This window comes from Ananas comosus, linkage group 10 (genome assembly GCF_001540865.1).
Source record: "Ananas comosus cultivar F153 linkage group 10, ASM154086v1, whole genome shotgun sequence".
Classification (NCBI taxonomy): Eukaryota; Viridiplantae; Streptophyta; class Magnoliopsida; order Poales; family Bromeliaceae; genus Ananas; species Ananas comosus.
In genome coordinates this window covers 12,478,134-12,491,559 of record NC_033630.1, presented here as the reverse complement: position 1 = coordinate 12,491,559, position 13,426 = coordinate 12,478,134, and the positions used below count along the sequence as shown (strand labels likewise).

At 36.3% G+C, this 13,426-nt stretch overlaps 2 protein-coding genes across 3 annotated transcripts; both read right to left on the bottom strand.

The window, feature by feature from the left end:
- Positions 772–6,286, bottom strand: LOC109716705 (putative disease resistance RPP13-like protein 1). Of its 2 annotated transcripts, none has more exons than XM_020242248.1 (2): positions 1,488–6,286; positions 772–1,051 (listed from the first exon to the last, which is right to left on the bottom strand). In XM_020242248.1, the coding sequence occupies exon 1, from the start codon at positions 5,223–5,225 to the stop codon at positions 1,515–1,517; it is 3,711 nt and encodes a 1,236-aa protein (XP_020097837.1). In that variant the 5' UTR covers positions 5,226–6,286; the 3' UTR covers positions 772–1,051; positions 1,488–1,514. The 2 variants fall into 2 exon arrangements, with proteins under 2 accessions (XP_020097837.1, XP_020097838.1); XM_020242249.1 differs by having other exon boundaries at positions 1,492–6,286.
- On the bottom strand, positions 7,916–12,215 carry LOC109716706 (inositol-pentakisphosphate 2-kinase IPK1). Its single transcript, XM_020242250.1, has 8 exons — positions 12,025–12,215; positions 11,790–11,927; positions 10,507–10,710; positions 9,847–9,991; positions 9,651–9,691; positions 9,450–9,560; positions 8,444–9,025; positions 7,916–8,198 (listed from the first exon to the last, which is right to left on the bottom strand). Exons 2-8 carry the CDS (start codon positions 11,889–11,891, stop codon positions 8,031–8,033), a joined length of 1,353 nt encoding a protein of 450 aa, XP_020097839.1. The 5' UTR covers positions 11,892–11,927; positions 12,025–12,215; the 3' UTR covers positions 7,916–8,030.

Sequence of the window (13,426 nt, the reverse complement as noted above, 5' to 3'; positions counted from 1 at the left end):
TCTCTCTCTCTCTCTCTCTCTCTCTCTCTCTCTCTCTATATATATATATATATATATAGGCAAGGATATTTTTAAAAATATTCAGATTGCAGTATTAGTGGATCATTTTTTATAATGGAACATTTAAATCGACGACCTACACCGTTTAAGTTGATTTAGAGCATTTAAGACTTGTAGACATTGAATTTTGAAAATTTTCAGGTGTGAAGTATACATCAAATGCATCAGAACAAATTACTGACAAATTTTCATAATATCATTAACATATTTAAATTTTAACAGAAACTATTATCAAAGAAACAAGAAATATTGGGATTTTTCATACCACACAAGCATAATATCCTCTCTGCATTAACCAAAAGCACGGGAGACACTACAACAAAAAAAAATTAAAACACCGAAATTCAGATACACACGACACAAATTTTAGGTTTACAGAGTCTTTTACACCATAGAGAACACAATACATTAAGAGGAAAAAGAAATGAAAACATAGTGCATTTTATGATCACAATGCACACCAAGCACACCCTGTTGCAACAGTAACTAAGTCCTTGAGAACAAAATTAAAACACTCATGTACAAACATGATACAAATTCCAGATCTACAGAGTCTTCTGCACTATACAAAGAAATACTCCATTCAAAAAAGAACACAAAAACATAACACTTTTTATGACTACAATGCACACAAACGCACATCAACTCTTTCGGGTTTTTTTTTTTTTTTTTCAGTTTTAACTTTTTTTTATTCTGTTTTCACTTTTTTGGTTTTTTTTTTTTTTTTTTTTTTTTTTTTTTTTTTTTTTTTTTTTTTTTTTGTATAGGTATGTAAACATAGCCTTTGACAGCACCAAGTAACAATCGAAACACAAACACACACAAAATATAAACAAACACCTTTTTTTTTTTTCTTTTTTTTTCCTTTATTTCAAATGCTTTATATGAAGGAGTCTCTGTGCCAGAAACGACTGAAATTTAGCAATCGACCATCCACCAGTTTTTCTCTTCTTTTTTTTTTTCATCTTCGGAAGCTAATGCCAGTAAGTATCTGCAGAAAGATGGTGAAACAAAAATAAAATTAGAACACTAAAAAGTGAGCGCAAAGAAAAAAATAAAGAAAGCAATACATAATGTTCAACAGACTAGAAAGATACAATTTGAATTGCAAGATCACGAATCTTATGTTTCAAATTGTCATAGAATATATAATGCAAGAAAACTGGTATAAAATAACTTCTTTACTACAGTTTTGAATCTGCAGGAATCAACTACTAGCTCTCAAGTAAGGGAAGCAATATACATCTGAAGTCTGAACCATATTGATTTAGCATTAAGATTCGAAAAGCTCAGCAATTAGAGAACAGGACTGCAGCATTTTAAATCTCATCTCAAAATACGAAGGCAAGGTGTAGAGAAGTTTGACGTATCTCAAGTTTGCTAATGGATGAATAAGCAGCTTGTAAGAGTGGCAAGGAGATACATACATACATCTGTCTACATCATGGAGATGCTCATAACGTGTCTTCTACAGGGATGCCATCGAGGATACGCCTGCCTGAAAGGGGGTCAATTTTTACAGATTGCTTCTCTAAAATCGGACAGCTGCGTATTACTAAACGAGCAAGTGACATGGGCAAATTCATCACAGCCTCCAGATTTGAGCAGTTATGCAGAATGAGACATTCTAGAGAGTTCAGTTTCTGCAGATACACCAAGGATGAGAGCCCAATACAATCATCAATATACAAGAAGTAAAGAGATTGTAGGTCGCCAAGCTGTAACGATGTCGTTTGCATATCACATTGAACAATTGTAAGATGAGATAGACGTGGCAAATTTGTGTTGGCTAGGATTACATCTACATCTGCACAAGATTCAAAAGTGATAATCTCCAACGAGGACGGCAAGAAAGCAGTTCTACTATCCAAGCAGGGGCATCCTGAGAGGTAGAGTTCTTTAAGATGGGGGAGGGATCTTATACCACCCAGCGAAGTGACGGCCCAGCACTCTCGTAGAATTACAGCTTGGAGTGATGTTAACTTGCCGAGGACATCTTCAGATGGCAGAGAGGTTACTGTTCTGATCTCTTCTAGCGACAGGCGGGTGAGGGAGGTAAGAGTTTGTAGGCTTGCCGACAATGCACGGTTAGTAATGTTGCATCCCTTAAGCCAGAGCTCGGTAAGGGTAGAGGGCAGAAGCAATTTGGCCTCATTTTGTCTGTTGTAAATCAATTCCATCTTTCGCTTGTGAATCTCCAACCATCTCTCCCAGTGATCGGTAATAGCCACGTCGGCGGCAGGCACACTCTTATTATGCTCTGCAGAGCTAGCTTCATTATTGTTGGAGCCATTCATTGAGGCTATGAAATTCATCATTTCTTTTTCATTGTTGACTAAGGACTCTTGATATCGGTGGGAAAACCATTCTTGTGTCCCGTTTCTCCTAACCTCTCTTATGGATCTCTTGTCATCTTCGCTCAACTGCAGGTCTTCATTTGTTACAAAGATGAGAGACGGTGTATTTTCTATTATGAGTATTGTAAGCTGTGGGGGAAGGGCGTGTAATGCTTTAAGTTTAGAAAGATGCGAAAGCTCAAGTGATCTGCAAGATCGATAAATCTGGTCCATCATTAGTGGGAGCGCTTCTAGCATTCGGCACCTCCTCAGTGCAAGTTCTTGAATATCAGATGTTTGACATTCGGGCCAAGACGGACACGACCGCCCTCGATACCCATCTAAAATCAGGCTGGTAAGATAGGGAGGCAATTGGAGGCCCTCGAGAATTTCAACATCCGAACTAGAATTTACATTGTCCAAACCGCCGCACCATACCAACTGGAGCATATCAAGATGCTCCTTCTCTTTTAATTTGGCTGCAATGGCGCTATCCTTGCTCTCAACATTCTCGAGATTATCAATGCACAAGTGTCCTCGAAGTTCATTCAAGTTCTGTAACTGCTCTAGCTCATATCCTTTTTCCTTTTTCACCTGAAAATGTTTTAGGCCTTGCAAGAAAGTTAACTTGCCAATGTCAGGTATCCCCGAAATTAAATCAGAATTTGCCTCTAAATACCTCAAGCTAACCAAGTTATTAAGGAATTTAGGAAGCAACCTAGCGCAATTTATTCTCAGCACCTGTAACTGATACAGAGTACACACCGACTCCGGCAACACAAACTCGCTAGTACTTGATACTTGTAGGACGCGAAGGTGCTTCATTTCACTTATAAACTTCGCCAAATTTTCTAGATTTAACTCCAAAACCAGCACGCGCAATTTTTTTAAGCTGAATTGTTTTAAGCTGTTGGAGATGTCAGTTACAACATCTGCTTTTGAGTTGATGCTTTCCCCTCCTGTGACAATTAGGGTGCGAAGTTTCTCTAGTTTGCAAATTTCCTCCTTATTCTCGTTCAGTTTGTTAGCTGGTATGCACAGATGGCGAATAGTTGACGGGATCTCGCTTTGATGATTACCTTCTATTCTAACACAATAATTGCGAGTAACCTTTTCTGCTAGATCATACAACAATTCATGCAATGTATAGTAGCTGACAAACTTATATGCCCCAGAGGAGTAGCCGACTCTGTTATGACGCTGAATGTAGAATCTGGACACCAACTCATTTAGGTAATTATTGCCTACATCCTCCATCCTCTTATTCTGATCATCCGGCTTGATAAAACCTTGCGCCATCCAGAGCTGGACCAGTTGTAAAGCTTCAAACGTGTGGCCTCTAGGATACAGGCTACAATATGAGAAGCAACGCTGAAGATGTGCAGGCAAATGCCGATAACTCCACATCAGTGCTTTGGTTTTGTCGCCAGACCAGTCCTCGTCTGCAATCTTTCTCAAATATGCATGTAAATTACCTTGTGAACGAAGGAGGCGAGCCATCTCCGTAGCGATCGTCTCGCCAACCATCTCGGCCGCCGTAGGGTCCTTGTTCAACTTCCTAGCGATCGTCCTGCATTTCTCTTCTAACTCTTCTCTTAAGTGAGAATCGATTTCCCCGCTAGGCAAAGCGTGGTGAATGAAAAGATCTGAAAAGTAATTCTCTTCTATATCTTTCAACGGAAAAATGTGTTCTATAGTAGCACCAATAGCGGCACCAATCTTTCTCGGCGCATCCTCCATTTGAGATGTAACTAAAATCTTGCTCCCTGGCAAACAACAATTGCTTAAGCACCTTAATGTTTTCCAATTCTTCTTGTGGTCTTCCCCGTCGCACCAAACATCATCTATCACAAGCAGGAAATTCTTCGCGTTCAGCATTTTGTTCATTTTCAGTCGGAGCCCTTCAGGCGAGTCAAGGTTGCCCACGACCATAGTGTCAAGATTAGTGTTGCGATTACGAAGAAGAGCAAGGATCGTTACGGCTAGATCATCTGGATTAACGGAATCTTGAGACTCACTTGCAATACTAGCTTGTTGTATGATGTTTTTCATAATTTCGGATGCATTGAAATCGCAAGATGCGTAGACCCACATGATGAGGTCAAAATGTCCGTCACCTAATTCGCTCCTCAACTGCTCACAAATGTACTGTGCAAGAGCAGTCTTTCCGACCCCCGGGCGACCAACTATGGCAATTATAGGGATGCCCGATGATGATCCAGGCTCGCAAATTGCTGCAGGTTCAGTTTTCAAACGCCGAATGATTTCTTCACGATCTTTGTCGCGGCCAAACACTTTTTGCGGAGGTTGCGCGATGTTCTGCCTGTCGGGCGCTGCTGTGGCGCCTAACAAATCGCGGAGTGTCTGGGCTTCGCCGGCGATCTTTTCCAGCTTGTTCAGCCTTCGCTTCAGCTTGATCTTTTGAGGCGACCCCATATCCCGACAGCCTTTTATCATCCATTTCACAGGTTTTGGTATGTGAAAAAAAGAAGAACGTACCGGATTAGTTGGCCTCTTACCACTGCTCCTTGCGGCTTCCGCCACCTTGCGCCTGAGGCGGTCGTAGTTGAGGAGGTCCAGCGCATCCTCTGCGCCGTCGTAAGCGTCTTTCAGCCTCTGCAGCCAGCCCTCCACCTCGCTCCGGTGCGGGCTGCCTTCCGCTTTCTCGATCACCGATTTCAACACCGGGAGGACGGTGGCCCTCAGCTTCTGCAGCTTCTTCTCCGCGTTGATGCCTAAGCTGGCGAAGCCTTCGGCAAGCAGCTTCGCCACGAGGGGAGACGCCACCCATCCCAGCGCTGCTAATATGATCGGCTCTACTCCCGCCATTCTCGTGCCAGCAAGCTCAGAGCAGAAAGCTGGCTGCTGCCGGCTGAGAATCAATTAATGGCACAGAACAAGTGTGGGAGCCGACTGCGCCAACTACCCTGAGAAAGGCTGAAACTCCAATTCCTATAACAGTTTTATGAATAATTTGTGCACTGTTTTGTTCTATTAATTATCATGTCTTATTCACGTGCGTCACTTCTTTTACATTATTATATTGTAAAGAAATGCCATCTGTAGGCCTATACTACAGGCTTTCTATGATCTAAATATAATTACTCATTTTATTATTATTTTTTAATTAAAAACTTGAGATTTTTTTTTCCGGACCTCAGAAGAGGGTGTGTATTATACAACCTCTTTAAAAAACTAAAAATTTAAAAAAATTTTGTGAATCTTTAAATAATGGGATGTAATATATATATCTTTTTAGAGTATATATCTAACTATCTGTACATCTAAAAGAGGGGTGTACATTTTAGTTACAATCCATCCATCCAAAATTTGAAATAGTTTTTTAAAATTTTTAATATTAAAATTATAAAATTGTGATAAGATTAATGCGATAAGATCGACCCTTGAATGCATTGCTCTTACTTTAAACAAACATGTGAGGCATCTATTCACATGGTCAAGAAGAGATGCAACTTGACCTTCTTTATAATCTATTCAACCTACCAAAAAATAATAATAATAATCATAATAGTTTTGCTTCAGTGCTTAGTATTTATTTGATAGTAACAGCAAATAGCTGCAGCAAGGCCCTTGACATTTCTAGGGATTGTTTGTCCTTTTCTAACAAATGTTTATACCTCTTGAGATGTACGCACGCCCCTTCAACTATATTTCTGTTTCAATTGGAACCCTCAATTTTTTTTAATTTTTTTTAATTAATTTAGTGTAACATATTATATTAAATTGAAAATTCACTGAAATTAATGACTTTACGCTGCACTTATATAAATTAAGCCTTACATATTTTCTACTATATCACATGCAAATTTCATTAGTTATTAATTGGCAATAAATACACAGTTTTATCAAGTAAAAAAAATAATTGAGAATTTGTGAAATATCTTGGTCATTTCATCAAATAAAATGACTGCAATCACTTTTAGCAAATAAAACTAGACCAATTAAAAATAAGTAATTAATAAAGTTATAAAATTTGATATTATTTAAATTTGTTGTAATTTATGGATCGTAACTTTTCGAATATTACAATCAGAGTTCCACAATATAATTTAATTAACTAAATGTTAACGTATTGTTGATGTAAAAGTGAAATAACATCGTAATTACTGGCGCATCATCAATCACAAAACTGTATATCACTTCTACATTAACAATATGTCAATATGTAGTAAACTAAATTGGGTTTGGGACTTGATTGTAATAATTCTGAAAGTTCGAGCCACAGATTAAAGTGAATTAAAGTTTGAGGACCAAAGTGTCGCCCGACTCATAGTTTGAGGACCAAAGGTGCAACTTACCCTAATAATAATAATAATTGACTCAACTACCTCCTTTTCATTATCTGTGCACATGTATAATCTTTGCTAATTAGGTACTATGAAATAGCACATGTCGACCATTAATACCAATACTAATCTATACTATCTTATTGACTTGACCTAGGAAACATTGACAATAAATACTACCTCCCCTAGCTAGCAACTCTCTCAGATGATGTTCGGTAAGTTTGTTGGGTTTAGGATGCAGCTAATTGTTTTTTTTCCTTTTTCTTTTAAGGAAAAGGTAGCGCTTTATTTATAAAGAAAATTTTCTAAGCTATAAAACCAAGACAGAGAACATATACAGACCAACAATTGAACTTTAGCATGCTCAAATTGCAGTCGCTTGTTGAGAGGAAACACAAATCATGTTAGTTTTGCAATAGGAATGATATTCCAAGTACTGATAGCAAAGTCAGAAAATTACAAAATAAAACCAGGTTAGCATACCTTTGAAATATCAGAAAAAGATATTCCTCCATCATTAATTGTCGGTAAACATGTTTTCTCCTGCTGCAACAACTATCATTCAACTTAGCTGGTAAAGAGGCTTGTCATCTTCTTCAGCAGGATTCACAGTTAAATTCTGCATTTTTGATACATACATAGAAATTATTAATATCTCAAAACAACATAGAACCATCAAACCGCAAGTTTGCACTTTCCAGTAGTACCTTGATGTGGCTAGAGTTGGATCGGCTGTGCTGATAGCAAAGTAGCATTGTGGAAAGTGCTTATGTATATCCATCTTGGCCTCAAAGATGGTCAAGCATCCAAAGCACGCAATGAAACAAGTAGCATTATCCAACATCCACATATATTAGAGAGCGGTTAGTTAATAATTTACTCAAAGTTTGTTCAATATCCAAACAGTTTTAATTCTGACAACTTAATCATTGAAGTTTGTATCAGAAAACTACTATATCCCTCTATCTATAGACCATCTAAATCCACAAAATTTCAGTTTTGACAATTTAATCATTGAAGTTTGTATTGCATTACAACTGTTTAAATGCATTATTAGTATAGAACTGCTTCAAAAAGCAGCCAGATTGGCAAAACCAAAGAATCATGCTGATAGTGCATCTCTTTCAGAAGATAGACTACCAAGGACTAAATTGTTATGCCAAACAAACTTTTAAGTCACTAAAATGAAACTCTGAGGATACAGCTGAAATTGGATCTAAATTCTAACTATATTTCAAAGTAACTGAATAAAGATAAGAGAGTCCATTTACAGAATCTTTCTATGTGAAAGATCAAAAAGACAGTAAACTGACTACAAAAGAAACTTTCATTGATGAAAGTGTTTCTTCCTGTAACAATTAACACCATTTTTGGAATTGCATGAACTTTGTTCGGTCTCCACATTTCTTTTATAGAAATTAACAATCTTCTGATCCTTCTCATAGTAATAGACCATCTTCTCCAGAGGTTTCATATCCAGGTCAATGAAATGCGCCTGCATTAAAGAAAAAAGGAGAGAAAAATAGCATGATATCAACAATAATCAGGTAACTAACAGAGCATCATTGATATTTTGACACCGACAACATAGCACTAAGACACATAAAAGGACATATAATGCACTTTATATGCATGCAAGGGCGTGAAGTTCAACCTTCAATAGCAAAAGGCTAAGCCTAATGCATTTTCGAGTACTACAGAAAGACCAAATAATGTTGCAAACTAAAGTTGGAATGGTACCTTGTAATAATATATTCGGTTCAACGATTTAAGACATATTGAACTATAATCTGAAGACGTAATTCCACTCTCTCTAGGTCTAAAGCTGATAATTAGGCTACAGTCCTTTGCAGTGGCAGCTACAAGAAACTCTCTAACAATCTTCAGGCTCTTCTCCATTGGAAGAGAATGCAGAAAAGAATACCGATCCAATAGTTCAGCGTCAGCTATACTTTTGCACACCGAGCAAGGCTGAGAAACAATATTATAATATGCATGAATCGCTCCTTCAATATCAAGAACGTCGAGCTTTTGTGTTGCTAGAAGCCGATCTAGTATCCCGGATTTGAAAATCACCTCCCCAAGAAGCTCAAGAAAGCTCGATAGCTGTAGCCCGCCGACTTTGATCAAATCTTCAAAGGTTTTGTTTACTTGATGAGATGGAATATTATCACGTCCCATACATCCAAAAATGAGTGAGCCGTTTAAAAATACACGGAAATTGTTCTCTGGAGTTGAAAATAATGCACCAATGGCCTTACATATTCTGTCCTTTGACCCAGAGAAGAGATCAAGGGGGTCGTACTCACTCTCCTTCAAGATCTGAAAAAAAGATCATCAAGTTTGATATTAACAGAAAGCAGCTAAAAAATGTCTTTTCAGCTGCAACCTGGAGTAATTTCTCTACTTTAGAATCAGCAGCAATGTGTTTGGGAAACAAAACCACCCTAAAATGAGCCTTTGGGTTCAAAAGCAGAAGCACCAGTTTTAAGCTTCTGCTTCTGCTGTAGCAGAAAATTCTTGTAGGAATTTGACCCCCAAAAAAAGCTTTTAGTGCTTCTTTGAACAATTCTACTAATAAAGCACTTCTGCAGAGCTTCAGCGGGCCATACAAGCCCCAAAAGTCATTCAATGATCACTGATAGACCAAAACAGGTGACTGGCACATCACGGGAAAAAGAAGAGGCTTCTACTCTTTAGTTATGGAACAAATTGAGTTAAAATTTTACTATTAAGAGCCACAAACCTCTCCATGATGAAGTTTAAGGAGTTGGTGCATCTTATATCGAGTTACATGCTTCTTAACGGAATTAGCTTTGGCTATGAATTCTGAGGACGGGAGAAATCCACACTTGGGCTGAAAGCAGAAGACGAATCAACAATGAACGCCAAGAATAGAGCAAAATTTACAACAAAGTAAAGAACACATTTTACTTGTTGAATGTACCTTTATTTCTACTGCTATGCAAATGCTTTCATCAGAGGTGCCTGAGGTGAAGCAGCAATCATTATGGAACATAAAAAAAAAAAAGGAAAGAAAAAGAAAAACATGCAAATTATTTTACAGATATGATATCAGAATATGGGTCACATTATGTAAGGACTTTAAAAGGCAAAGATACAGATTCAGAGTCAGACTTTACCAGTAAATATTGAATGGTCAGAAATAACAAGTGCAGAATCACTGAGAATATCTACTTCAGAGACATCAACCCGCAAAATTGGACGATGGCTACGGATATTCACTTTGACGAGCTCCAAGAAATCCCTAGACACAGAGACACGAATCTGCATTAGAAGTAGAAGTTAATGTCATTAATTATTTCAACAACAGAGCATGTATATGTACAAAATTGAGAAGATGTTGAATCATACTAATAAAATTTGGCGAGCTTATTTGGACAACTGAATAGCATGAATAAAAAGATTCAAATCATTCTGCGGATAACATTGCCATAATCCAGCAACCCCATATATGGACGATTGCTTTTGGATCATAGAGGGACTTACTAGAGTGGTGCGCAATTTTTTTTTCTTTCCTTTAAGACTCCAATAGTTGTGCACATTCACGTGTTTGAACTTTCTATCTAATCCAAGTAAAATGGTTTTCCATCACCCACATAAATTTCTTTTCAACTGGTAAAAAACTAAGAGGTATTAACATGAGTCCATTTTCTAGTTAGAAATAGCAACATATAATCTTAGAAAGCAACCTTTAGGGATAACTTCCATTAGACCAGGTAGGATAAGAGAGAGAAAAAGTTCAAATAGGGCACTACATATTTAAAGAAAAGATTCCTTACCCCAACATCTATATGCTTTGCACCTAGAAAAGGACTCATCACATGCACCACGTATCTTTGAGCCAGGTTATGTCTTGATGAGGATTCCACCAGTTCGGCAGCATCACGCCATAAAAGTTGTTCATGTCTCGTAAGCACATCACGTGTGTTTGGAAATTGAGTTTTGTCTTTTGGGACCTTTTGAATCCGTAAAACCTTTCCAAGCTGCTCTCGAAAAGAAAAGAACCATAACAAGGATAAGCGTCAATACCAGTAATATGAGTGACAAAATGATGATGAGAAGAATTGAGATAAGAGATACAGAGCAACATAAGATTTTTTTTTTCCTTTTTTTTCTTTTTTCTGCTCCCTTAAATTAAAATCTACAGATAACAAATGCAACTTGAAGGGTAGAATCCGAAAACTTTCACAACAATGTTTATAAGTAAGAAGTTACAACTCATGAAGATTCAGTTAACATAGCAAAATTGAGAATTTTTAATAAATTATATGATGCAGAAGTCTCCAGTAACATTCCTTTTCGTTTTTTCCTAATAATAATTAAAAAAAAAAAATCTGACTATTGTTATAATCTCGACATTTGTTTCTCTAACCAATCTGTTAAACATTCCTAGTTTCCAAAAATTAATAATTCAGTAAGAGGTAAACCATACAGATAGTAAATCTAGCAGGCCAACTAATTCACTGGCAGCATGGTCAATTTGAAGATCATCTAAAAGTCTATAGCAGCAATACGAATACTCAACATTTTAATTCATTTCCAGTCAACGCCATGTAGTGCCACATTGTGTCATTTTCAGGTTAGAGAAACAATTTTGAGCTCTCTCTGTAATTTTGTAAAATAATATAAAACAACTATTGCTTTCCAAAAGCTTGAACTACTAGAGAACGGTGTTTTTATATTTTATATTCGATAATTAAATAATTAGAGGCTGAATAGAATTCGAAGACAAAACCTCCTTTTCTGATACGATGTGAAATAATGTGAAACGACCATTGTTCTCTAAGAGCTTAAGCTACCATGAATGGTATTTTATACTTTAGGTTCCAAAAAATTTCATATCTTGTTTGATCATGTTGGGAGATGCAACTCCTACCAAACATAATTGCACACACTTTTTCTATTTTTCTCAACAACTGGATTATACGAAACAAAACAACTAATAAATACAGCACATTCCACAAAATTAAGCATTACAGTATCATCTCAACACTCAAACAAAAACTTAACATAGCAAATCGAACACAAATAACATAAAAAAGCGCTCAATACAACACATCACCAGCGAAGGCGAAGATCCGCGGTAGCTGAGGATGAGATTAGCGGCTCCTTCTCCTTTATACACCCAATCCTTCGCGTCCTCCGCTCTAAGCACCATCTCCATCTCTCTCTCCCCCACCAAAATTCGATATTTTTACCTCTAAACGATCATAAAACCATCAAAATCAGAGAAAAAAACACCGAATTTGGGATTTAAACCAACTGGACACGAAATTGGGTGCCCGATATCGATTTACCTCAAACTGTTGGAAACGAATTGGGGCGAAGGGGAAGTAGAAGAAGGGGGACTCGGCCGAAACCCTAATCCCCGATCGGCGCCGGATCGGAGATCGGAGATCGGCGGCGGGTAAAGGAGAGGGGAGAGATTTTTACCTCTACGACGTACGTACGCAGTATAAAAGATCGAGGGACAAAATGGAAATTACATTACAAGCGCAAAAAAAAAAAAAAAAAAAGAAAAAAAGAAGGAGGTAAACTTCAAATTGCACCATATAATTTAGCTTATTTTTAATTTAAAAAGTTTCACTTACTTTTTGTGATTTTATTTTATCAAAAATTTTATATGAAATATGATGACAAAGTAAAAAAATTTAATCATAGGATGGCAAAATAAAAAATATATGCTAAATCACAGAAAGACAAAGTATAACTTTTAAAATTACAGTGTGACAGAATGAAAAATAAGCTAAATCAGAGAGTGGGGTAATTTAAAGTTTACTCCAAAAAAATAAAAAACTTAAACACAAAAGCCTCCTTATATTGTAGTCCGTGTGTTATTTATCTTCTGCATTCAAAATTACATTAATCACTTTGCTGCACTTTATAACCATTTTAAGTAGATTTCAAAATTGAGATTAATTATCAGTAAATTAGATTATAAAATGTCACGAAAATGAGTTGATACATTACTTCGTTCCACATCTCGATATTTATCTAATTTGTAATTCAAAAAAATAAATAAATAATTAGATAAAAGAAATCTTTTAATTCATGCTAACACTATGGAAATTGATAGTTTATTAAGGGATTTTATTCAATCTATATATTTGTATTGTATTAATTATAACTTACTTCATTTGTAAATTTGTTTCTACAAAATATAAAGCTGAATTCAACAATATCCTAAATTTTTTGGCCTATTTGAAACAACAGTTAATTACATGGGAGTAACTAATGCAATTTTCAATACTGAACAGTAATTAAGATAAGAGCCTAAACGTAAGGGTTTTTTTCTTGTAAATTACCCAAAAATTTTCAAATTTTCTTCATATGTATCCTACAAAATTTTCAAATTTATTTCTCCAAAGCACTAAATATAAAATATGATACTCTCCTTTGGCTTACTACTTGTTCATTTTAATACCATGTATTTTAATTTAACTTTATCAGTTAAGTACTTATCTATGATTTCTATTTTTATTTTTCGTTATACCTTCCGTTAACTTTTTTATTAAAATAGTCACGTGCCGTGCTCATGTGTCGAAAATGTCTTACAAAAATTGATTAAAAAAACTCATGTGACTCTTTAGAGCTTAATTTTGATTATTTTTGGCGAGTTCCCAGCAGTGAAATGTCTCTTTCTTTCTCAATAGTCCACAATGGAGTAATGCTTCTAGTTTTGTTATCTTTTGATACCGT